The 27,432-nt window shown below is 38.1% G+C and overlaps 1 protein-coding gene across 1 annotated transcript in view; it reads left to right on the top strand.

Annotated features, from left to right (window-relative positions):
* The window catches only part of TPK1 (thiamin pyrophosphokinase 1), a 279,756-nt gene that overhangs the window by 98,488 nt on the left and 153,836 nt on the right, over positions 1–27,432 (top strand). Inside the window, exons 4-5 of the mRNA XM_065883608.1 lie at positions 835–907; positions 17,855–17,950. Coding sequence (XP_065739680.1) covers positions 835–907; positions 17,855–17,950 — 169 coding nt within the window. The remainder of the gene's footprint in view (positions 1–834; positions 908–17,854; positions 17,951–27,432) is intronic.

Raw genomic sequence — 27,432 nt, 5'->3', positions numbered from 1 at the left:
GGAAGCCCTGTCCGTCGGATATTTAGAAAATGGTTTTGAACTAACTCCTGCTCTACAAAGAATGCCTAATCCTCATCATCATTTGTTCAGTTCAAATCTACTGGAAGTTTTGAACTGGTATCAGGGTAAAATACTGTCAAAGTTCGTATATATTTGTAGAAGGGACTATGCAGAGACTATGAGTCTTTGTGTTAGGGTTTTGAACTGAGAGCTTTTTTTAAACCAATAATCTTCTTTTATCTTTACATATATATTTTTAAAATAAATTTATTTATTTTTTTATCTTTGGCTGCATTGGGTCTTCATTGCTGAGCGCGGGCTCTCTCTAGCTGCGGCAAGCGGGGCCACTCTTCTTTGCGGAGCGCGGACTTCTCATTGCGGTGGCTTCTCTTGTTATGGAGCGCGGGCTCAGTAGTTGTGGCTCGCGGGCTCTAGAGCGCGGGCTCAGTAGTTGTCGTGCACGGGCTTAGTTGCTCCACGGCATGTGGGATCTTCCCCGACCAGGGCTCGAACCCACATCCCCTGCATTGGCAGGCGGATTCTTAACCACTGTGACACCAGGGAAGCCCCTTTATATGTTTTTTTAAGCAAGATAAATATTGACTGATAGACTATGTTGACGCATTAGTTGGATATGTGGAGTTGCCCTCAATCATACTGTATGGAAACTAAGCATATAAGATGTAACATCCCATTCGCTCTGAAAATAGGCTCTATTTCTTTTTCCTTTTGAGTACATTAGCTCTCTCTCTCTGGTCCTTAATAATCATAGTTTTAAAGGTTAGCAACTAAGTAGCCTTAAATAATTGACTTACTTGGAACTCTTTCTTTCAGCTTTCTGCCTGAATTCATCAGTGGAGACTTTGATTCTATTAGGCCTGAAGTTAGAGACTACTACGCTATTAAGGTAAACCATTAACACTTCTATATTTAAGGTCTTTCTCATATGATTGCTTTTCTTATGTTTTTTCCCTGGTTTTCTGGGTGTATGTGTAGGGATTGAGAAACTCATTGTTTGGTTACTTTGTTACTTAAGAAGTTTTTTCCTAGCAATTTTCATACACACTCAAATGGAAATTTAGAAAATGACAAGTGGGAACACAATATTAGAATTTCTATGACCATCAGTTAAACATTAATGCTTAGTCTTTTAAGCATGTATATTTTACATGAGTTTATAGTTTTTATGCCTCATTAAAAATATACTGTATTGCCTATATCCTCATTAATTATGTATTTTTCACACATTTTAAATTTCATTTAATGAATGTATTGTATTTTACTTAACCAATTCCCAATTGATGTACATTTAAATGTTGTCCATTTTATTGTAAATTAAAAACATCTTTGTAAATGAATTTTTATAAAAATCCCTAATTGTGAGTGCCTAGAATTTTAGAACCAGTTATTTTTTTTTAATATTAGTTTTCTTGAAACTATTACTAAAATAATAGTGTTTTTCAGAACAGAACTACTCTGTTCTGAATAACACTATTCATTACAACTTGAAATTAATAATAATGTACAGCTTATGAAGGTGTTCATTTTGTCACTATTGTGCACATCTTCCAAAGATCCTTGCCACTTAAGAACATACAAATGATCTACTTGCGAATGATAGAGGACACAGAGGAGTGTCTTATACTAATTAATAACTCAAGTTTTCACTGGCTTTAGAGGACAATGCAGGGTGTTTAACATGATAATTATAGCCTCAGCAGTTCTTCTAGCCACAACACCATCATCTGTGTTATTCTGAACTGGCATTAGTAAATTGTGCATTTTTTAAAGAAACAGCAGTTATTGAAAGAAACTTTAAATTCTTTATAGGGCTCTGGGATGGATGAGATAAATTCATAAAGAAGAAAGAGGAAAACTTTTGTAGGAAGGAGGGAGGGGGAGGCAGGGGAGGATAGAAGGAAAGAAGGGAAAAGGAAAAAGAAAAGAAAGAGAAAAAAGGGAAGCATGAATCTAGGTGAGGAAACAAGGTACCAAGGTTATATAAAGTGTAGGCTGTTGTGATGGAAATTCTGGGGCCAGCAGTGAATGCAGATCTGTGCACACCCCGTCTACCCACTAGCTGATCAGCCTTTCCATCAGCAAATGAAGACTGCTCCCAAGTCAGTGTTTGATATTCACGCTCAATTACTTTAACAACGGCATGTTTCTATTCATTCCCCGCAGTCTCACTTCTCATTAACTCCATACCTCAACCTCCTTGGGATGGAAAGCCCTCAGCCTTGCTTACAACGCAGAGTTTTGCAAATTCATAGACATTAATCATATTTTCGGGAGCAGAAGAAACAGCAGGAGAGGCGGGGGCAAGCAGACCCAGAAACCAGTTGAAGATCTGGCCAGATGTGACTGTTCTCTCCCTCTCTTGAATGCTGCCAGCTTGCCAAGACTGCAAGTGTCAATCTGACAGGATGAGGAAATAGCAGGAAAGAATGGGAAGCCAGCTTTTTTTGTTTCTGAATGGCTCGGGGGTGAAGGAAAATTTTGAGTTAATACCTTTAGATGAATTTCCCTTACATTTCCTGCTTCACTCTTGATTTGAACCTCCAAAGCTAACTTCTATTTGTTAAGGTTTTGTTTGAAAAATAAGATGAACCGAATCTTCTAATTCCTACATTGCGTGCTTCTAAGTTGATGTAGTACAATCTAGGTTGGTTTTTTTTTTTCATGCATCTATGAGAACTCACTGCTTTTGAACTCTTTGGATCTGTTCTTAGAGGGCATCAGTGATGTCTTGTATAAGCTAATGTGCACTGTAGAGCACATGGCGAATGTTTGGCTGCAGTTTTAATAATGATGGTAATGACAACAAGTTAATGCAGCATTACACACAATTCATATAAGCCATTATCTCCACCTTAAGCAATCTTTAAGCTGCTCTGTTACAAATGAAAGGAGGTTATTTCCACTGAAAGTGGAAAATACACTTTTTTTCCTACCTGGTTTGGATCATCAATGAAGCTGAAACTGAGGCTCTATTGAAGAAAGTAAAATAAGGAAGAAATTTAAAATGCTAAAGTTTTGTTAAAATCATAAAGTTGATTCGTAGCCAACATTGGTTCATACAACTTTTTTCCCCCGATAGATTGACTTATGTGTTTCTAGGACGAGACAAGATGGGGAGGGGTCTGGACAAATTTGAATTTATTTCACTTTCTTACCGTCACTCACTGCTTAACCCTTTTGAATTTGGCTTCTTCCAGCACTACTCAAGGTACCTCTTACTCTTATTATAGGAGAAATCCAGGTCTATACGTGACTTTTACTTGGTTAGCCTGCTTAATTTCTGAAAATGCTGAAATATCAAGTAGTTGGTTTGTCAGCTTTTAAACAGAATATACCCTGGTTCTTGCCATCTGTATTCGTTAGTTATTACTGTGTAACAGATTGCCCTAAAATTTAGCAGCTTAAAACAGCAAACAGTTCTTCTCTTGCACAGGGACTCCGGGTAAGAAATACGAGAGTCACTTTAATAGGGCGGTAGTGGCTCAAGGTTTCTCATGAGGTTATAATGTAGCCTGGTTTTTCCATCATGTCGAGGCACCTCTGGGGCTACAGAAATTTCTTCCAAGATTATTCCTGTGGTTCTTCGTTGGTTTTACTGGCTGTTACTTCTTATTGGCTCTTGGTTGGAGACATCAGTTCCTGGCCATTGGGCTGCTCACAGCATGGCAGGCTGCTTTCCAGGGAAAGAGGGAGGGAAAAGAAAACATGAATGCAAGAGAGCCAGCCCAAGACAGAAATAGTGGTCCTTTTTTTGTGTGTGTGGTACGCGGGCCTCTCACTGTTGTGGCCTCTCCCGTTGCGGAGCACAGGCTCTGGACGCGCAGGCTCAGTGGCCATGGCTCACGGGCCCAGCCGCTCCGCGGCATGTGGGATCTTCCCAGACTGGGGCACGAACCCGTGTCCCCTGCATCGGCAGGCGGACTCTCAACCACTGCGCCACCAGGGAAGCCCAATAGTGGTCTTTTTTATAACCTAATTTCATCAGTGATATATCACCTTATTATCTCTTCTGCCAGTTGTGATTAGTCACAAAGACCAACCCTGGTACAGTGTGGGATCAGGCTATACAAGGGTGTCAATATCAGGAGGCAGGGATCATTGGTAACCACGTGGCAGCTGACTACCAAGCTATCTGACCTGGTACTGATGAAACTGGATTGTTAGGCAATGAGAAAGATGTTTTAATATCATCATAATGCGTTCTTGGTCTTTAACTAGTAATATGTAAGAGGAAAGAAGAAAACATAGCCATTAGCGATTTTTCTTCGATTAGGTCTCTGTGTGCATAACCTGCTTCAAGTTAAGTTACGTACCAACCACCTAATCACTAGTCTTTATGTCTACAGCCCTTAGTTATTTATTCCTTTGGGTTTTGGACAAGAAGGGGGACAAGCTCTGGTCTAACACTTAATTCCATATGGTCCACAGGATATGAACCAAGATATACAATTTATACCTCCTGTTAGTTAATGTGCAGCAGCTTGAAAACTGCATATTTTATTTTATTTATTTATTTATTTTTGCGGTACGCGGGCCTCTCACTGTTGTGGCCTCTCCCGTTGCGGAACACAGGCTCCGGATGCGCAGGCTCAGCGGCCATGGCTTACGGGCCCAGCCGGACCAGGGCACAAACCCGTGTCCCCTGCAAAGGCAGGCAGACTCTCAACCACTGCGCCACCAGGGAAGCCCCAAAACTGCATATTTTAGAGAGCAATGATGTACCATTGGATTCATGCCAAAGACATAATTTGAAATTTCAGTTGAAGGACAGTGTGACTTGTAACTATCAATGTATTTTTCCATGCTGATAGCTCCATGTAACCTGTTTTAATATTAAACATATAGATACAATAAACAATGATTATATGTAGTTATAGTCCAACTACTTGTGATCCACTTCCTTGATGCATATGGCATGCCATTCTTTTTTTTTAACAATAGTTTATTTTATGACTTTCATACACTGACTTAATTTTTAAAATATTTAATATTTTCAATGTTATTTATTCTTCTTAACTTATAAGAAGTATACATTTTTAATTTTTTAACATCTTTATTGGAGTATAATTGCTTTATAATGGAATGTTAATTTCTGCTTTATAACAAAGTGAATCAGCTATACATATACGTATATCCCCATATATCCTCCCTCTTGCATCTTGCTCCCACCCTCCCTATCCCACCCCTCTAGGTGGTCACAAAGTGCTGAGCTGATCTGCCTGTGCTATGTGGCTGCTTCCCGCTAGCTGTTTTACATTTGGTAGTGTATATATGTCCATGCCACTCTCTCACTTCGTCCCAGCTTACCCCTCCCCCTCCCCATGTCCTCAAGTCCATTCTCTATGTCTGTGTCTTTATTCCTGTCCTGCCCCTAGGTTCTTCAGAACTTTTTTTCTTTTTTTAGATTCCATATATATGTGTTAGCATATTATATTTGTTTTTCTTTTTCTGACTTCACTCTGTATGACAGACTCTAGGTCCATCCAACTCATTACAAATAACTCAATTTCGTTTCTTTTTATGGCTGAGTAATATTCTACTGTTATATATGTGCCACATCTTCTTTATCCATTCATATGTCAATGGACACTTAGGTTGCTTCCATGTCCTGGCTATTGTAAATAGAGCTGCAATGAACATTGTGGTACATGACTCTTTGAATTATGGTTTTCTCAGGGTATATGCCCAGAAGTAGGATTGATGGGTCGTATGGTAGTTCTATTTTTAGTTTTTTAAGGAACCTCCATACTGTTCTCCATAGTGGTTGTATCACTTTACATTCCCACCAACAGTGCAAGAGGGTTCCCTTTTCTCCACCCCCTCTCCAGCATTTACTGTTTGTAGATTTTTTGATGATGGCCATTCTGACGAGTGTGAGGTGATACCTCATTGTAGTTTTGATTTGCATTTCTCTAATCATTAGTGATGTTGAGCATCCTTTCACATGTTTGTTGGCAATTTGTATATCTTCTTTGGAGAAATGTCTATTTAGGTCTTTGGCCCACTTTTGGATTGGGGTATTTGGTCTTTTAATATTGAGCTGCATGAGCTGCTTGTAAACTTCGGAGATTAATCCTTTGTCCTTTTGGGCATTAATCTCCTTTTAACCTTCTGGAGATTAATCGTTTGCAAATATTTTCTCCCATCCTGAGGGTTGTGTTTTCGTCTTGTTTATGGTTTCCTTTGCTGTGCAAAAGCTTTTAAGTTTCTTAGGTCCCATTTGTTTATTTTTGTTTTTATTTCCATTTCTCTAGGAGGTGGGTCAAAAAGGATCTTGCTGTGATTTATGTCATAGAGTATTCTGCCTGTGCTTTTCTCTAAGAGTTTTATAGTGTCTGGCCTTACATTAAGGTCTTTAATCCATGTTGAGTTTACTTTTGTGTATGGTGTTAGAGAGTGTTCTCATTTCATTCTTTTACATGTAGCCGTCCAGTTTTCCCACCACCACTTATTGAAGAGGCTGGCTTTTCTGCGTTGTATGTTCTGCCTCCTTTATCAAAAATAAGGTGACCATATGTGCATGGGTTTATCTCTGGGCTTTCTATCCTGTTCCATTGATCTATCTTTCTGTTTTTGTGCCAGTACCATACTGTCTTGATTACTGTAGCTTTGTAGTACAGTCTGAACTCCGGGAGCCTGATTCCTCCAGCTGTCTTTTTCTTTCTCAAGATTCCTTTGGCTATTCAGGGTCTTTTGTGTTTCTATACAGATACTGAAATTTTTTGTTCTAGTTGTGTGGAAAATGCCACTGGTAGTTTGATAGGGATTGCATTGAATCTCTAGATTGCTTTGGATAGTATAGTCATTTTCACAATGTTGATTCTTCCAATTCAAGAACATGGTATATCTCTCCATCTGTTTGTATCATCTTTAATTTCTTTCATCAGTGTCTTACAGTTTTCTGCATACAGATCTTTTGTCTCCTTAGGTAGGTTTATCCCTAGGTATTTTATTCTTTTTGTTGCAGTGGTAAATGGGAGTGTTTCCTTAATTTCTCTTTTATATTTTTCATTATTAGTATATAGGAATGCAAGAGATTTTTGTGCATTAATTTTGTATCCTGCAACTTTAGCAAATTCATTGATTAGCTCTAGCAGTTTTCTGGTAGCATCTTTAGGATTCTGTATGTATAATATCATGTCAACTGCAAACAATGACAGCTTTACTTCTTCTTTTCCAGTTTGGATTCCTTTTTTGTCTTTTTCTTCTCTGATTGCTGTGGCTAAAACTTCCAAAACTATGTTGAATAATAGTGGTGAGAGTGGGCAGCCTTGTCTTGCTCCTGATCTTAGTTGGAATGGTTTCAGTTTTTCACCATTGAGAATGATGTTGGCTGTGGGTTTGTCATATATGGCCTTTATTATGTTGAGTTAAGTTCCCTCTATGCCTACTTTCTGGAGGGTTTTTATCATAAATGGGTGTTGAATTTTGTCAAAAGCTTTTACTGCATCTATTGAGATGATCATATGGTTTTTCTCCTTCAGTTTGTTAATATGGTTTATCACATTGATAGATTTGTGTATATTGAAGAATCCTTGCATTCCTGGAATAAACCCCACTTGATCATGGTGTGTGATCCTTTTAATGTGCTGTTGGATTCCGCTTGCTAATATTTTGTTGAGGATTTTTGCATATGTGTGTCTCAGTGATATTGGCCTGTAGTTTTCTTTCTTTGTGACATCCTTGTGTTTTGGTATCAGGGTGATGGTGGCCTCATTGAATGAGTTTGGGAGTGTTCCTCCCTCTGCTATATTTTGGAAGAGTTTGAGAAGGATAAGTGTTAGCTCTTCTCTAAATGTTTGATAGAATTCGCCTGTGACGCCATCTGGTCCTGGGCTTTTGTTTGTTGGAAGATTTTTAATCCCAGTCTCAATTTCAGTGTTTGTGATTGATCTGTTTATATTTTCTGTTTCTTCCTGGTTCAGTCTTGGAAGGTTGTACTTTTCTAAGAATTTGTCCATTTCTTCCTGGTTGTCCGTTTTATTGGTGGTATGCCATTCTTAATTTATTCCATAAAAAGCCTCCTTTTCAGATAGCTGTGACATCTTTGTGTTTCCTCTTTTGCCCATTTGTCTTAGTTCGTCTCTGCCTGGTTCACTAATATTAACTCAGATGACGAATGTCTCTTACAGATTTTCTCCTTGATATTTTATTGTCCTTTATATTTTTCACTTTCTGAGTCAGTCAGTGCTTCTTTGATTCATGGTTAAAATCACCTATTTCAGTCTTTTTAGTTATTCTGTCAGTCATGCCCACATGTGTTTCAGTTTCCTGAGACCTTTGAAGAAACTGTAATATCTCATGTAACTTCTGATATTCTTTTACTGTTGCATATAGTCTTTGGGGTTTTTACTGGACATAGGAAGGGGGTTTTAAAGCATGCTTCCTTATGTTTAGGAGGTTAAGGAATTAGTTGCAGTTTTTAATTAATGCCTTAGAAAGTCACCGAAAAACAGGTTTTTCCATAAATGTGATTGTGTAGGATATAAGATAGCAATATGTTGTAAAATATACTGATAAAAATGTAAAATGATTTAAAATATTATAAAAATTAAACAGTGTTATTAAGCCCAATTTTATGATGTGGAAACTGAAGCTCATAAAGCTTAAATGACTTAAGGAAAATGGTAGAACTAGCTAGAGACAGCTCTCGTATCAATGTTCATGTTTTCCATAAAAATTTTTTTTAAAACTGGGACTCAGTTACTGCTACTGCTCTTCAACAGATTACATCTTTGGTCTATTGGACAGGACAGTTTTTTGCACAAGGTATTTAGCATCCTTGGGAATGAATGCCAGTATCACCAGCAGTGTGATAATGGTCAGTGTGAGAACCAAACACTGTCCCTTCACATTTCCATCACGTCACTCCCTTTCACCCGCATTTCTGGGGTGGCAAGAGTAGAACTGCAATAGCTGGGCCAGACCAAGAATGACCAAACAAACTGGTAAATCATTACATTATATAAAATCTATTTATAGAACATGGAATTGAGCCAAGATAGAACATTGAAGAACCAAGGTGATTTGGTAACAGAAAGATAGCAAGGGCAGGGGTAGGCTGTAAGTATAAGAACGTCGTCTTTGTGGTATGACAAAAGTGAGTCTTTTGGCATTCCGAAAACTGTTGCCATCAACACAAGGCCATGTTCTCGACAGGGTGGTGAAAACTACCCTCGTCATAAGTCAGGAATAGACCTCTAGATCTTAGTTCTGATATTATCTTCTCTGTTAATTCTTCCAGATCCTGGAAGAACACGGTATGGTATCCTAACGATGGGCAAGAGTATTGGAATATGGTGTGGGCCCAAGACCCTGTTAGCCCTGCAGTTACAAAGATAAGACTTGGTTGAAGAGATACAGTAATCCCCAGTATAAATGATGAGTGAGACTTGCAGTAATGTTGAGTTGGTGCTAGGCCACTACTTTTCTATTAGAGACATAACAAGATTATTCTAGGCCAGCTGGTAATTCTACAGTACTGTAAACTGCAGGAGTGGAGACGGAGATCCAGGCAGACTGTCGTCTCCTTGTTCTTTCATTGTATCTTTTTCAGAATTGGGAAAGGTAAGATTTTTTTTATTTTTCGGAAATAACGTGAATTATTAAAGAATATCTTTTATTAAATCAGTGTTTCTTGATGATATTTTCCTATTGTCATCTAACAGTGGCATGACCATACCCACATTTCTGCAGACTCAGTCACTGGGCAAGGGTAGTCTGTCTAAACTTTTTTTAAAATTTATTTTATTATTTTTTTAATTTATTTTATTTATTTTTGGCTGTGTTGGGTCTTCGTTGTCGCACATGGGTTTTCTCTAGTTGCAGAGAGCAGGGGCTACTCCTCATTGCGGTGCACGGGCTTCTCATTGTGGTAGCTTCTCTTGTTGTGGAGCACGGGCTCTAGGTTTGTGGGCTTCAGTAGCTGTGGCACGCGGGCTTTGTTGCTCCATGGCATGTGGGATCTTCCCGGACCAGGGCTCGAACCCGTGTCTCCTGAATTGGCAGGCAGATTCTTAACCACCGCACCACCGGGGAAGCCCTGTCTAAACTTTTTAAACCTGTGCTCCTTTTGTTAAATATAAGATGCCATAAATGTTATATCTAATAGCAGAAAATTTCTCATCATTTTACATCTCATCATAATGTCTGTTGCTTCTGTAAATGTGTTTCAGTTGCATTTTAGGAGACTGAGTATTTGGGTTTGAATATATTTTTTCCCAGTCAAAATAATGGGAAACAGGCTTTTGGTTGACATTTGAATAGGATGTCTGATTTTTCTTAAATAGACTACTGATGTTAAGCAGGAAGTGCTTGTGTTTTAATTCCAATTTAAAGACAAAGACACTGATTCTCAAATAGTGTGCATGGGAACCCCCTACTCATCAATCTTCCCCCACGGTTCCCCACCTGTAGCTGTTGGGCATTCCTTCCTTTGTTCTTTCCTTGCGGAGCTTGATCGAAAGAATTTTATCTTAATTTTCCTCCTTATCCCTATTAATATGTAATATGTGATCTCCTGCAACCTGAAGTCTTGGTCATTCCTTCTGGGATCCCTAGGAATTAGTAGGTTCTCATGAAAGTTTATATGACTCAGGTGTCTAATCCTTCTTTTAGATACTTGGTATAAAAAAGATTTACACCAAGTGCCACATGATAACTTGCTATAAAAAAGATCTCTGTGATCAAACGAGTTTGTGAAATTTGACATTCTCTATGTCCCTCTTGGAAATTCACCATGCACAGTATCATTCTAAGTAAGTCTGCCAAAATTTTAATTTTGTTTACCTTAGTGTTACACTTCTCAAGTGAGTTTCACCATTGAAAAACTACCCTTTACCCACTAACAGTTAAAGTAGTATATTGGTTTCCAACAGGCTAAAATGTATTTGGATGCTTATAAGTTTGTTGTACTATTTCAGGTTTTCTCTACTCTTAAAAGTTGATGAGAGAAATAATCAATATAACCTTGAAAAGAGCAATGGCTGACAATGACTTTAACGTGCTCACAATATGACAGACACTTTTATATGTGCTTTCATTTATAAATTCATTTCATCCTTGCATCAAATTTTATTAGGTTGGAACTGTCACCTACATTTTACAGATGAGTATGGAAGCACAAAGAGGTTGAGTAACTTGCCCGAGCTTACACAACTAGGAAATGGTTTAAGTAGCCTCCAAACAGGCATTCTGGCCCCAGAATCTGCGCTCTTTTCTAGCCGTTATGCCGTAATCTTCTAGTCGAAAGGAGGGAGTTTTCTCAAAGTAAAGTGAGGATCAGTTTCAATGCCGGGGAAATCCTGTGGCCTCCTTTTTCTTTGTGAGCATTCAATTTTCCTTTTCAGGTTCTGCTTAGTTCTGGGTAATTGAACAATAACCTCCACCACGGTTACCTTCAGCACTCCCACTCCTGCCCCACCACATCCTTGCTTTTCTGGGGAGAGTTGGCAGAGAGCGCTGATGGAGGCCGAGTCCGTCCTTGGCATACTTATAGTGGGTGTGAAGGAATGGCACCTGGACAAGACCAGATCTCTGCGTCCAGATACTTATAGGATTATTGTAAAATAGAAGCCTATACAAGCATCCTAGTAGAGGAAGAATCTCTGTAGCTCTTTGTTTTGAGGGTTCCCAAGACCACCTCCACGTTCTGTAATTCACTAGAGGACTCACGGGACTCGTCATATAGTCAGCCTCTCGCTGTAATAAATCACGGCTGTGAGTATAGGAAGCGGAATCAGCAAAGGGAAAAGGCACTTGGGGGAATATTCTGGAGGAAATGAGTCACCAGTTGCAAGAGTCCTTTCCCAGTGGAGTCAGTAGGATGTGTGTGCTTAATCAATTGTAACAAGTGTGATGTGTTGTCACCAGGGAAGCTCATTCAAGAGCCAGTGCCCAAAATTCTACTGGGGGCAAAAAGAAAGCAGGTGCTTAGCATAAACCACATGGTTTGTACAAATAATTTAGGCACAGTGAGCCACCATTGGGGAAAGTTGTTTATCAGTATAGGGAACTGTTTACCGTTCAGGTCCTCCAGGTGTTAGTCCAAAGGCCAACCATGCAAGCAGGCTTTATAAAAGCATTCTTGAGCCTGCTATGTTAAGTCTTTTGGACACCCTGTTCCACTGGGAACTCTGGCTCTGCTTTTAGGAAGGAAGCCATCATTTTGAGACCCTGTGCTGTTTTAAAATAACTTTTGACTTCTGTTAATAGATGTGGTGGCTTTCTTGTTTCAAATGCTTAAAGTTTTCGTTCAATGCCGTGTTGAAAGGAAAGGTTATTTTACAACACCCAGGGCGGTGAAGGTTATAGCAGATTAGAATGTCTCTTTATGTTTGGGATTGAATGGAGAATTGCTACAAGGTAAATTACTTTTGTTCTCTTCTTTTATACACTGTCTAGAAAAACAGAAAGAGAACACTGGATTATATTAGGCAACTTGTTACTTAGAATTTTTAAGAGTTTAATCACGTGACATTCTTGCTGAAGAAATTGTTACTCGTCAGCTGTCATTTGATAATTTAAAGAAAACTTTTTAGTTTGAAAAGTAGAAATGTTTTTAGAAGTCTGGTAAATAAAACTGAAGTAGTAATCTACCATAGTATGCTTTATACAATAAAGAGGAAAGTGGGAAATGGTTACTTTGTGATAACATCTCTACAGAGTAAAAAGACAATTTTCATACCTGTGTCAAGGAACGTAGGTCATTTAGATTTCAATCGGCTTTATGCAACTATTCCCCTTCTTAGCAAATTTGAGAACAAGTTTGGGCTAATTTTAGATCTCTATCTTTGCTTATTCAGAGTATAAGTCATTTTGCTTTATCCCTGCTGTGCTCTTAATCTGGCAGCCAGTTTCTTATTACAGTGTTCTGGTCAATTCAGTTTAATAAAAGATTATGGAACCTCATTATTAAAAGTGTAATGTATTCAATTTTTTTAAGACTCTTGAGTATATCTCCCTAAATATTTTTAAATGTATGCTAACATACAGGAAGAAAGGCTACTTCGGCAATGGATAGGGGAAAATAAAGTGTGTGGGAGCTAGAATTTTAATACCCCATAAAGCTCTTATTATCATTGCTTATTTTTAAAAAAAGTATCAGTTTTCTAATGTGATGGGATAATAAATTGTACTTCATCTTTTCAGAGCCAACTTGAAAGGTGGTCTTCGACATCTTCTTGCCTCCTTTTCTTTACCCTTGATTGACACCTGTTTCCCCTCCCAGAAGTGTCCCTTTCTTTCATACTGTCCTTTAGCTCCTTAGTCCTCAGTTGGGTGGACCACTTCCAGTCTCAGCCCTGCTTCACACTCCAAAATTGTCTTAACTTTCTTTTCCCTTCCTCTCCAGTGAAAGTCATCTTTTCCTTAATGAAATTAATCTGTTTGTGATTAAGAAGGAAGTACGGCAAGTAAGTTAATTCACAGTAAGAAATTCATGATGAATTATCTTTCCTACTGTTACTTATATTTTAAAAGAAGAAATTTTTTTTCACCCTCATACACCAGTAGGAATATTTATATTTACAGCCTGCCTGGAAAGGCAGGAAACTCTGGCAACATCTACCAAGGGTTATAAAAAAATGTTCTTATAATTTCCCCAGTAATTTCATTTTAAGAATTCAATTCTAAGAAAATAACCAGAAATAAACACTTGTATACAGAGATGTTGATCAGAATGATATGTTTAATAGCCAAAAAAAGTGAATTATGTCATGAATATAAATGATAAATATAGTGACAGTATAATGAGTTGGGAAAGCAGAAAAAAGGGACGAGAAGGATAGCTAAGCACTCACTGCGCACTTCAGATGTCTGTGGGTGTTCTGAGGGTCCCAAGCCTTGGGCTACAACGGAATCAGCATGGAGTCAGGCAGGGGTCATGTCTGTCTAAAAGCTAAAGGATTTTCAGGGATTTAAAATGGGAGAAAAGCAACTAAATAAAGGTTCAGTATAAATTATAAAGGTGTTTTTCTGCTTAAACCTTGCAAAATACCCAAAGTTTAATTAAGCAGGGTTGAGTACAAAGCATTGGTAGGTTACGAGTATGGGCTTCAGATGACATACTATGTCCTAAATCAGCTGCGTGACTTTGGGCAGGTTATTTAATCTCTCTAAACTTCAGTTTACACATCTTAAAATGTGATAATTACATTAACCTTATAAGATTGTCTTAGAGATTCAAGAACATAATTCATATAAAGTGACTCATATCTCATATAACAAGATGTGTACTCAAATGTTACTTTTTATTATCGTTATTGATTTAGTGAGGAAGATAGTTAATTATCAACAGATCACAATGTTAAGATTCTAATTTTAAGATAAGTTTTGAGGTTATCTGATTTTTCAGAGAATTAAGTTATATGTTGTTAGGAAAATAATCTGTTTGTTGAAAAGCATTTTAGATTTTGTAGCTACAGACATATTTAATTCTGTTAGGTGAGAAGCTATATGCAAGTCACTCCAAGTAAATGTTCAGAGTTGGTGTGCGTGGTACCTACAAGGAAATAACACTTCTAAACTTTTAACCTTATAAACACAGTCCATAAAGTTACAGTAGAAGTCTCAGAGCCCCAAAAACTTTTTGCAGGATAATTTTCATAAGTCCTTTCTTGTCCTGGCTAGATGGATAGGCACTAAATGACTTATCCTAAAATGAATAAGCTAATAGCAAGTTTGGGAATGCTTTCACTGGACTTGCCTCTTGTTTTTAGGAGGCCAAGTCTCTCTCTGGATAGAGTGCATGAAATAACAGTTGATATGTTGTTATAATTTTTTTTCCAAAGGATTTGTTTCCTTTCTAATTAAGGAGTTTTAAAGGAGTCAGCATAATATAACCTGATAGGTTTTACGTGTGTTAAATATAAAAACTCATTAATCTATTTTAGTTGAATTATTGGCAAACAGTAAAATTAATTGAGAATGACAGTCTAACGGCTTTTGCATTGATCTTTTGAAATTAGGTTCATTAATGACACTCATTGTCTTGTAATAATTTCTTGCAAGTTGTCAGTGAATTCAAAAATAGTTTTATAAGCCTCCACACAAGGTTCTATGGGGAATATTAGCAATATTTCGCTTACTCTAGTGACCTTTGACGCGAGGTGGTGTGACTGTAGCATTGACGTTTCTAGAGATTGTTCGGAAGTGCCAAGGTGAGAATTTGCTTTGTGTTCGTCTCTGTGCCCGGTGCTTTCTGGGCATTATACAGGGCATCTCAACGGCACTGTTAGTTTGCCTGCTAGGTCCGTTACAGATAAGGAAAAGGGAGTTCGCAGAGATTTTTTTAAAGGCCGGTGACTTTTCCCTCATATTAAATTCCTCAAACATGTACAGAGTTTGGTGGTTAAAATCACAAAAACTATTTGTGGGCTTGGAACGGGGATTGGTTGATAAACTACAGCCCACAGGCCAAATCTCGTCCGCTGTCTGCTTTTGTATAGCTGGCAACCTAAGAATGGTTTTTACCGTATTAAATGGTTGGGAAAAAATCAAAAGAATAATAATATTTCATAACGTGAAAATTACGTGAAATTCACATTTCAGTTTTTGTGGAACACAGCCATTCCTACTCATTTTTTTTTGTCTGTAGATGTTTCCATGATACAAAGGGAGAGCTGAGTAGTTGGGACAGAGGCCCTTTGGCCTGCAAAGCCTAAAAGAATTACTCTCTGGCCCTTTACAGAAAAACTTTGCTGATGCCGGGTCTAGAGTGGTAATTTATCTCAGGCTTTTATAAATGACTTTATTCATTATTGAATGCTTACTACTTGCTGTGTCCCGTGTTGGGTTCTTGTCTGCAGATGCAATAATGAGCAAAGGGACCTAGTGGGTACCTTCATGGAGCTTACAGCTTAAAGCTAATATTTTGATTAATATTTTAATAGTCATAAGGTAGATGTAATAATAGTTATTTGGTCATTAATAAAATATTGTAATATTTGTAAGGTAGACTTAATAATTTAACTAATAATAAAATTATTTGGTTAACTGAGCTAATAATAAAGTTATTTGGTTAATCTGAGTATTTACCGTAACCCTTACTTGAACGTTTTTTCTTTTTAAAATATACCACACTGAACATAAACCTTTGCTCTTTAGATGACTTGTGATTTTACTGAGATTAAGATATATATTATGAGAATATATTTTTGTGTTTGTTATAGCTATAGATGCCGGCACTATTAGAAATTAATTTGAACTATTACCATTCCAGGACATGTTCTGAAAACTGTTTATTGCTAAATTTTACTAAGTTCCTGATATCAGTTTTTTTCCTTGTCGTTTTTCTTTCTATTGAGAAATAACGACTCATTAAAAAAATACCGTGAATTATTTATGTAGTACTTTATACTGTATTTGTTAAGCCTCAGTGGTACATTTGTATTTCACTTTACCTGATTGGATGTTCACTTTGTTAACATTAATGTATTGTTGAATTTTAGTTTATATAATTGCATATGAAGCACTAATATTTGTCACCATTTTAAGAATCTGTATTAATCATACTTTAAAATAAGTGTTACATAGTTTCCTAATGGCAGCAGGTAGCATAATGCCTGAAAAAATAATGTCATTGTTGCTTTTCTGAGTTAGACTCATAGTCTGATTTATCCACATTAATATTTCAGAGAAACGTAGCATTAGTCCCATGAGGAGAGAAATGGTTTTAATCCACCCATCATTTATCTATCCATCAAACTTCTGTAGACTGCTTGGTATGTGCTGGTATTGTCTTAGCAAAACGCAGTGGTCAGTTTCCCTGTACTCAAGGAACAGTGAGTCTTCTCTTGCCGAAGATCCTGTGGTCCCAAAGCCATAGGCAAGGATTTGCCAGACGTGAATTTTTGCCTGTGTGTGTGCGTGCGTGCGCGTGCAATTTGTTCCACTTTGGTTCATTTGCTCCGTTAGTTAATTTGGTTAATTTGCTTTCTCATCCTTGAAAACTCTTTGAATGACAACTTTATATACTAGATTATATTTAACTTTCACTTACTCAGCTGTTTGTCAGAGACCTTGCATTGTTTTATTCCTGAATTAAGAAGTCGGAAGTCCCCTCATGCTCTGGTTTTTCATACCTTTGCTTCTGTAAGACATTGGAGAGAAAGGTGTCATTTCAAAAATATCGTTTCTTGCACCACCTCAGTTCACTAGTGCCAACAAGCTGGCACTTTTGTGGCACTCTATTTATAAATATTTTTCAGTGTTTTTCACTAGTTATCTGTTGTAGAAAAGGCAGAGATCTTACAAATTCACTTCATTTTGTCCAAAAGGTAATCCAAAAGACATATTTACACAGGCATCTCTCTTCCTGCTTCTTTTTACATGAGGAAAAAAGGGTGCTGTAAAGGAATTTTATAGGACATCTAACTTGATTTTACTTAAAATGTAGTTTATCATTAGGTCAGTATTAGTTTTTCTGTCGTGTGGGTAAACTTAGGAAGTCTGCTCGAAGAAACTCAAAGTTTTTTAGAAATAGTTTAATTTCAGGTAATTTCACTGTGAATACATTTTATAATACTTGTACCTGAGTCCTTATGCTAATCTTGAATGTCATCACAGCAGTGATTTTTAAGGACCATTAATGTAGCATAATCTGTACTTTTTTGGGTAAAGTGCTTGTCGTAATCAGATCGTTATTGTGATAGTCTAACATCATTGCTGAGATATCCTGTTATGTGAAATAATAAAGATAATGAGAATGATTCTGATGATCAAGGTATAATACAAGCATGACAGGATACGTCTGATACTTTACTTTTATAGCTCTTGATCTTGTTCCAAGGCTGACATCATTACTTATTCCTACCTTTTATCTTATTTAACACAGGGATGTGAAATTATTTCAACTCCTGATCAGTGCCATACTGACTTTACCAAGTGCCTTGAAGTGCTCCAAAATAAGATAGAAGAAAAAGACCTACAGGTAGGATAGGCGCCTATTTGGTGAAGCGTCTTATACCAAGGATGTGAACAATCCTGTTTTTACTTTTCTGAAATCATTATTTGCTTTTGTGCTTGTCAGGTTTTTCCAGTATATGAATAAATCTGCACTTAGTTGTCAAAACATTAACGTGTGCACTTGAATCAGAGGTCACAGATTCCAGAACCTTACTGTGATGAGGTCCCCACACGGGTGAAGTGGACCTTGTACAAAGCAAACAAAACTGGCAGCTCATTCTCAGCCTAAAGGGAGTAGCTGCTTTCTATCTCAGGTTGGTTGCTGCTCTGAAGAGCTGTGTGTGTTTGTGTTTGTGTGTTTATATATTATGTAGGCAAGACAAACAAGGAAATATGGCCTAGATTTGGCCAACATTGCAAACTCTTATGTAAACAAATAAAATATTACTATTTTTTTAAATGAGAAAAGAGTCTGCTGCTTTGTACATGTGGACTCTTTAAGGTGTTCAGTAGTGATTTTCACCTAGCACCCAAGTGTATAATCACATCAATTAGCTAATGCACAAATTTGTATGTTTTTGTATTAGACAATTTTTTTTTGATACTTGTTGAAATGATATGCAAACTTTTTAAAGTCTGTATTCCATGAAGATCCATGAAATTAAACCCGAAGCAGTGAATGACAATTGACCATTATTTTCCTGGGAAGGGCAGGAAGGTAAGCTGAGATTCGTGATCCAATGTGTCATTTTTAAACTAAGAAAACTAGGAAAACACCTTTGTACATTAGGATGGTTTTCACAGTACAAGTAACAGGAGACGTGTTTCAGCCTTTCCTCAGTAATCGAACGGGGTAGGGCCGACTTCAGACACAGAGCAGTCAGATCTCATGTCTGCTTCTTCCATTGTCTTGGCTCTGCTGTGTAAGCTTTCTCTTCAGTCTGGTTTCCCTGACTGTCTGCGATGGCTGCTTATAGCAATTGTTTTTACATCGTTACATCTAGAGGGATTGAGGGGCAGGGTCATCACTTCCCACCGTCATGAGACCTAAGTCCTGAAATCTCTCCATTAACCACCACTTGGTTTTGGCGAAGGATGATGAGAATAACCTGATTGTCTTGGACTGGAGCAGGGAGTGGGGGGTCGATCCACATGTCTCATACAGTCCAACTACATGCCTAATACATGTGTGGCGGGATGGCATAGGCAGTGGAGATGCACCCCGAATAAAAACTTACTCCTTCGCAGAAGTTATGAAAGATTTATTCTAATGTATATTTATTAAGTTGAGGCAGTAGATCCTTTTCTCCCTTTGAAGGAAAGCCTTGTTAACTATTATAATTGACAAGTAGCTCACTCTGCAAACTCAATAAACGTAATTGAACGAACATTTCTCATCTCCGTTGTAGCTTGAGCTGTACCTAATGTGCTACTTCCAACAATCAATTGTGGTAATAATATATTTGTTTAAGGAAACAGAAGACAACCTATTGAGAGTTATCTGCTTCATCCCGACATAGCTGATGTTGCGTTTCTTAGAAAAAAATTGTAAATCTTCACAACTGTTTCAATTTTCCTAGTACTTCCACTGAGTGTATTGAAAGCTGTGAATGAAATTCTGTGAGTGTCATTTGTTGTGTCAAATTGATAGTATCTCTAATACAGTATTCAGTCATTGACTCTCAAAACAAACCATCGTATCTCAAACTCAACAAGGCCAAAATCCAGAGAGAGCGTCAAACTGGGGGAAGAGGATAATCAGGTGTATATAATCTGTGAAACAAATTGGACAAAGTCTTGGCCGCGCCAGTGGAGGCCTGGAGCGAGAGGACCTGTTAGAGGACTCCTGCATTGGGCAGAAAGGGCCGCACACTCCTGCTGCCACCGTGCTTACTCATAGGCTGGAGGCTGCCAGGGATGTGCATGGCCCTGGTGGCAGGCTGTGCTGTGTCATGAAGGGGTTGCCGCTGGGCCGGGATAGCCAGCTGCCCTCCTCTCAGCCCAGTAGCGAGGTCTTCGTGGAGAGAATGGGAGCTGGGCACCTCCATGGTTGGCATGTTTTGGGTCCAGTGCATTCTCCAGCCTCATCTTGAGCCCCCTTTCTCCTTGTTCCCAAAATATGCCAGATTCCCTCCTCTCCTTTGCCTTAAGGTGTTTTTTGTATTTATGTTGCCCCCTCTCTCTAGAATGTTGTGAATATATTTTGATTTTTTTTTTTGTATTTTTCCTTGTCTTTGCCAAGGCCATGATGGCAGAGTATGCCTGACGTCCTCAAGGCGGTCTTTCCTCCACCATAGCTCTGGATTAGGCTCTGCGGCTCTACATTTCTATGCCTCCCTCTTTTCTCCTTTACGATACTCTGAACACTGCTAATAATTGGTGTTAATTGTGTATATCTAATTGTTTGCTTAAGGCCTTTCTTCCCAGCTTGACTGTGTAGCCCATTAGGCTGGGATCAGGTCTGTCTTGTTCACGATTGTACGGTAGCACTGTGCGTATAAGAGATGCTCGGGGAACTCACAGGAGAGCAGGAGATGATGCAGTTAGGGAAGAGGTTTTTTTAGAGAAGGCTGAGACATGAGAAACAAATAGAAGTTAGATGGCAAAGGGGAGAAGATGGTGGCCAAGTATGGCAGTCCACAGGGAAGATGGCTAACACTTCAGTGAACCAACAGCAGATGGTTTGAAGAGCTTTATGACAGAGAACAGTGTGGTTACTTGGTGTTTGCAGAAGCATGGTTAGGTCAACTGAATTCATTACTAACAAAACCATCCAAATTAGCTCTTGTTCAGACTGAAAAAGATGGTTATGTTAAATCTGAGGACTATCTGTGAGCTTCCACCTGACTTTATGTTTAACCTGGGAGCACAACATTGTCTTTGGTTTAACATAATAGCAGGAGAAAAGCAAGATTAGAAAGATTGGAAAGGAAAATCATAAAAGATTCCCCTCCACACATTCTCCTACCCTCAAGTGAGATCATCATGAGGGCTTTTACAAATTTCTTCCTGAAATACACATAAACTGTGTCCGAAAATCCTTTATACTTCTCCACCTAATAAATCTTACAAAATTATCATACATTTCTTGTTTTCCACTTATTAAATTATAAATATGAATTTGTATTCAAAGTGTCTATATTTTTTAGTAAGATTTTATCTTTTTAGCATATACTTTAAAATATTAACTCTAGTATAAATGAATTGAATTAAAGTAATATTTAATATGTTAAGGAACCATACTGTGTAACATATTAGCACTTTATAGAATTTGGATTAGGGTCTGTCATTATCCTAAAGGAGTTAACTGTCTAGAACATGAGGTTAATTATAAAAGAAAAGATTTCCCTAAATTACCTTATTTATTATTTATCTGTTTTAAACCTGTTCCTCCTCTACTTTTAATTCCTCTGCAAAAAGGTTCTGATACATGAGACTTTTTAGTGCTTTGCTTTATGTTGCCACATTGTTTATCTGTGACTGAGTCATGAATAACAAATTTATCAGGATGCCATCCGCTAGGACTGAATCTTCAAAGAGCACATATATATTCTGATGCTGTAACACACGTTTGCGATCTAAACCCTGGAATTCGGTGGAAAACATTAAAAGCTATTGCTCCAAGTTTCAAAAAATGTAAGATGTACATTGTTTAGGATGAAGCAGGAAGAAATCTAGATCATAAGGCCCTAAGAATAACAGGTCTCCTAAAATACAGATTAGGGTATTTCCTAGAATTATATGGCAATAGAATGAGTTACTTCAGTTTCTGATGTTTTAAACAGACTTTATGTTGGGCAAAATTTGGGCAGAAAAGTTGATGTTAATTTCAAACTGTATATTGTATAGATTTAAACTCATACTAGTTTTATTTGCTAAAACCTCAATACATTTTAGCCCATTTATACTGTTATTTTTTTGTAAACAGTTTTTTAATCAAATGCTGCAGGATGCTGAGTATTATATAGATAAGAGCAAATGTGTAAGTTTTATACACACAGACAAATATTAATGACTACAAATTAAATATCACATAAAGACTATAGGACTGCTTAATGAACCCAAGAGAACAGAGTAGAAAGACCTTGAGTTCACCTCCTCTCGGGCACACCAAAATTACAGCTATTTACAGAACAACTATCAGAGAAATAGATTGAAACCTACCAGAAAAGATCTTATACAATAAAGCCATAAAGAGGGAACCATAACAAGATGGGTAGGAGGGGCAGAGTCATGGTATAGTCAAGACTCTTACCCCCAGGTGGGCGACCCACAAATGGGAGAATAATTACAACTACAGAGGTTCTCCCCAAGGAGCAAGGGGTCTGAGCCCCACATCGGGCTCTCTATCCCGGGGATCCTGTGCCCAGAAGATGAGCCCTCAGGATTTTTGGCTTCAACAGCCAGTGGGGCTTACTTTCAGGAGACCAAAAGGACCAAGTGGGGAGATAGAGACTCCATTCTTAAAGGCACCCAGGGGAGAAGTAGTAATTTGAAAGGTGTCTGGGTCAGACCTACCTGCTGATCTTGGAGAGCTTTAGACTATTGATATCTACTGATTATCAGTATTGGACATGATTGGTTTGTAATGGACTAATGACTTTTTTATGTTCATACTAAATATCTGTTGCTGCCATCAAATTTAAGACTGACTGTATCTGATTGGACTAGTTACTTTATCAATATAATAAGATATCCCTAGGGTTGCTGGAAGAACTATGATAGTACTGTGAGAAGTATTTTCCAAGGTACTCTGATGTCTTCAATAAAGTCCGCTCTGATGAGCTGGTATCTTTGGCAAGATTCCAGTCTTATCTAAAGCAAAACGTAATAAATCTGTCGTGTGTGTACACGTGTGCTCTGGAAAGGAATAAATACTATCTTTACATTAGAGAAACCTAGCAGATACCACCTTAATCAAGGAATCATAATTAACATCATCAGTGATAATTCATGTTAGTAGTACACGCCCCTCTCTCTAGGTATAGGGTGAGAAGGGCACTTGCGGTGTACTTCCCTAAAACCCGTAATCTCAGTTTAATCTTTGAAAAAAATCAGAGAAACCCAAATTGAAGATCATTCTACAAAATACCTGATTGCTATTTTCAAGGTCATGAAAGACAAGGAAAGACTTGAGAAACGGTCACAGAGCAGAGGAGATGAGAGAGACATGAAAACGAAATGCAGTGGGGTGAAATGTGAATAAAGTCCAGAGTTTCATTAATAGCTGTGCCCCAGTGTCAATCTTAGTTGTGACAAATGTGCCATGTTTATATAAGATGTTAACATCACTGGGAGCTGGGTGAAGTGTGTGCTCCCTGAAGTATCTTCACGACTTTTTACTAAATCTCAAGTTATTTCAAAGTAAAACATTTATTTGAAAAAGTATGTTCAGTGTTGCAAATATGCTCTAACAGTGGAATGGTGTCATCTTTGTGTGCCATGACTTATGGTAATATAGAATAAGAAGCAAGTACTACAATCAATAACTTTTTGTGGACTCTCTCAATTTTAAAATGTTTCCTCAAAAAGTTTCAAACTGTAAGACTCTGCTGCATGTTTCGGCAACTATTGTACATGAAAACTATGCCTGCTTGAAAATCTTCACTAGAAATTTGATGGTGTTTAAACTACATGACAGGCCAGATCCTCTCAACTTTCACAGCTTCCCTAGAGATCAGAGTATGGTCGGACTCAGTCAAGGATCTGATTTTACCAGGGCTGGGTCTAGAAGAAGTAGCCCTGTTTATTCCTGCATTCCCTCCTGACCTGTCACAGCCCTGTGGTCTCCATCCCTACCTCCATTTTCTCCCTGGCTCTTCTTATATTGATATTCTGTCATACCTGCCTTTTACTTTTACCTTGTTTCCCCGGGCTTCAGTTATCATTCTGTGCCATTAACTCTATATCTCTAATCCTGAACTCCAAAGCCCTATTTCTAACCACTAACTGGAAGGCCAGAGGAACTTCATTGCAGTGTAAACCAAAATTCATCATCTTTCTCACAAAATCTCATTTTCTTTCTTTTCTGTCTCATTCAATGGCACTACCATCCATCCACCTGGCAGAAACCTGAGAGTAACCTTATGTTTTACTATCCCTGTACCATCCCTCAATGGCTGGTCACAGTTGCTTTAATTCTACAAGTATCTCCTGTGCCCACTTGTTCTTTCCAATCTTACTGGTACTATCTTAGTTCAGACCTTTATCATTTCTTACCCGGGTTATTTTACTAACCTTCTGTTTGCCCCCTTCACTCCATTCCCTTACTAAAATTTATATCCTCTATCTTAAATGGACATCTGCTTTAAGTCTTTTCTTTTCTCCCAGTTACTTATTCAATAAATACCTGTTCAATGAATAAATGTATTTCCAATAACATCAAGGCAGATTCCAAAGGATATCCTGGCAAACCTTAGCTGGCATGTATCCTCTGTGAAAGAATCTTCTTAGCATCTCCTACTGATTCTCCCACGACACGTGTGTCATGTGTCCACATTCCTTACATTGCTTGCTGTCTGTACCAGTTGTAGGAATGAATATGCCTATTATGAAAAGAATTAGTCTCCAACACATTGTAGTTAGAGGTTAGGTGCTCAGATGCTCGGCTTACGCTGCCATTCTCTCAGCTGCATGACTACAGAAAGCTCTTTAACTTCTTCAAGACTCATCTTTCTCATCTGGAAAGTCAGAATAATAATCTACACGTACCAGCGAGTTATGAGGCAAAGCATTTACTGCAGTGCCTGCCACACATAAAGTCCTTCATAAAAATATAATAGTAGCAGTGGTGGTATTAATAGTCATATATTTTTGTGCACCTTAGCTCTTGTGATCTCATAACATTTATATAATTTCCTTTGCATAATATATTTATATATTTACAGAAAATAAATACAAGTTTTAAATAAAATAGAAAATACTGTATTTTATAGATATATTTTATAAAATATATTTATATATTCTTTTTTATAAATTTTTATTTATTTATTTATTTATGGCTCTGTTGGGTCTTTGTTTCTGTGCACGGGCTTTCTCTAATTGCGGTGAGCGGGGGCTACTCTTCATTGCAGTGTGCCGGCTTCTCACAGCGGTGGCTACTCTTGTTGCAGAGCACAGGCTCTAGGCGTGTGGGCTTCAGTAGCTGCGGCACGCAGGCTCAGTAGTTGTGGTTCACGGGCTCTAGAGCGCAGGCTCAGTAGTTGCGGCACACGGGCTTAGTTGCTCCGTGGCATGTGGGATCTTCCCGGACCAGGGCTTGAACCTGTGTCCCCTGCATTAGCAGGTGGATTCTTAACCACTGCACCACCGGGGAAGCCCAATATATTTATATATTCTATTTAATTTTATAAAGTATATGTAATATAGTTGTATATGATATTTATTTTATAAAGCATATACCTTAATATATTTATTTTATAAAAATTATAAATATAAATAAGATCTATTATAAAATATATATAGTGATCTTTTGCTTTTATAATAAATTTCATGGACCAATATGATATTTGAATTAGATAATGTTTTTAGGAATCAGACTAATTAAAGTTTATAGCCCAGTTTCATGGACTCATCATTTCCTTTTTTTTAAGTGAAAACAGTTTTTTTTAATTGAGGTATAATTGACGTACATTATATTACTTTCAGGTGTACAGCATAATAATTCAATATTTGTCTAAATTGTGAAATCATCACCACAATAAGTCTAGTTAACATTCTGGCATTGTTTCTTTTGGACATATTCTAATTTTACGAGATTTCTTTTAATATCAGACACTTGAATTAAACAGAGGGCTCCTCCCATGTTGCTGCGTTTCCTAGGGGAGGTCTTCAATGTCCCCTTTTCCCAGGGAACCAGTGAGAATGGGATCTATATGTTCAGTGATCCCTCAGCAGGGCGAATTGCACAGCCCCGCTGACCATTGTGTGCCTCGTGCCTGGATGGAGAGAGAAGAGGAGAGATGTGCTCCGGCTTCCCCCATGCTACGGGGGACCTTGTGTGCCTTGTGCTCACTGAGGGATGTGTTACCCAAGGAAAGTCTTAAGTTCACTTCAGTGTTCCAAAGGCAGACTTTCTCCCCTTAGGTATACTGTGGAAGCTACTGGGGATCATCTTCCGATCAGCTTAACAAACTTTTACGTATGTGTCTGTTAAGACATTATGCTAGGATTTGGTGACCAAATGCATGGCCTCAAATAGACTCCAGTCTAATAGAGGAAACAGATAAATGAGTAACCAGAGAATAATTCAGACTATCATAGATGCTGTGACTTGCCTTTTCAGGATAGATTCAACTTCTTAAAAACCGGATTGTTTAGGGGCTTCCCTGGTGGCGCAGTGGTTGAGAGTCCGCCTGCCGATGCAGGGGACACGGGTTCGTGCCCCGGTCCGGGAGGATCCCGCGTGCCGCGGAGTGGCTGGGCCCATGAGCCATGGCCGCTGCGCCTGCGCGTCCGGAGCCTGTGCTCCGCAACAGGAGAGGCCGCAACAGTGAGAGGCCCGCGTACCGCAAAAAAAAAAAAAAAAACAAAAACAAAAAAAACGGTCCAGTGCATACTCAGAAACCATAGTGTTAATGAACAAGTGTGAAATTTGCAATCAAAATGTCTATTCTCCCAGAAGTTGGAAAGGGGATAATTAACATAAACTGTTTATTATTGCACCAGTTTGCAAAATCTAAGAATTGCACTACAGTAAGCCTGATAGCCACCTGTTATAAACTGGTCAATAAAAACTGAAGAGAGTTTTATACCACTAAACTTTGGGAAAATAATGCGCCCAAAGTACTACAAATAGCCAAATCCAATCCATCCAGACATAGAAGCCAAGAGTTTCATTTATCATTTTAGACAAGAATATGCAGCTATGACTTATTTTATGGCTGAAGCAAAAGCAAGAAATATCATTTGGAGAAAACAAATCATGATGATGCAAGATAGGGTAATAGCTATTAAAAAATGATCACAAGTACAGAAGTACTCATATTCTGGGAACAAAGCGTCTCTTACCAAAAGTCAGTCAGTTGGCAGAGGTTTTGAAAATTGTCTATTTTCAACTTGCTCAGTGGTGGGAATGAAAGAGGATGCATGAGGGATGAAAGAGGATGTGGGTTTCAGGTTCTGGTACCTCATAAGCCATTTTTCACAGAATGGGAGGAATGAGTGCTTAGTGCTCTTCCAAATATTCAACTTTAAAAGGGTATCATGTATGTTATAGAAATTTTAGCCAGAGTGAAAAATATCTGGTGCTTTTTGAATAGGATGATCAGGAATGCAGATTTGAATTTTTTCATTCATCTACCAAGCAATCATTGAGCTTCGAATGGACGACATTTACACAAACTGTAATATCCTTTCACACTCTACCTCCAAATAGCTAATGGTTTCTGAATGTGATATAGGTCATACTTTGAGTTTTAATTTTGCACTAAATACCAGCTGTGTTGACGATGCTGTGCTAGGTATTTGGGGATTTCTAAACCACAAATAATACATCTTTCCATTTCT

This window comes from Phocoena phocoena, chromosome 9 (genome assembly GCF_963924675.1).
Source record: "Phocoena phocoena chromosome 9, mPhoPho1.1, whole genome shotgun sequence".
Taxonomy (NCBI): Eukaryota; Metazoa; Chordata; class Mammalia; order Artiodactyla; family Phocoenidae; genus Phocoena; species Phocoena phocoena.
The sequence above is the reverse complement of the archived record's forward strand: the minus strand, read 5'-3'. Positions and strand labels throughout refer to the sequence as shown.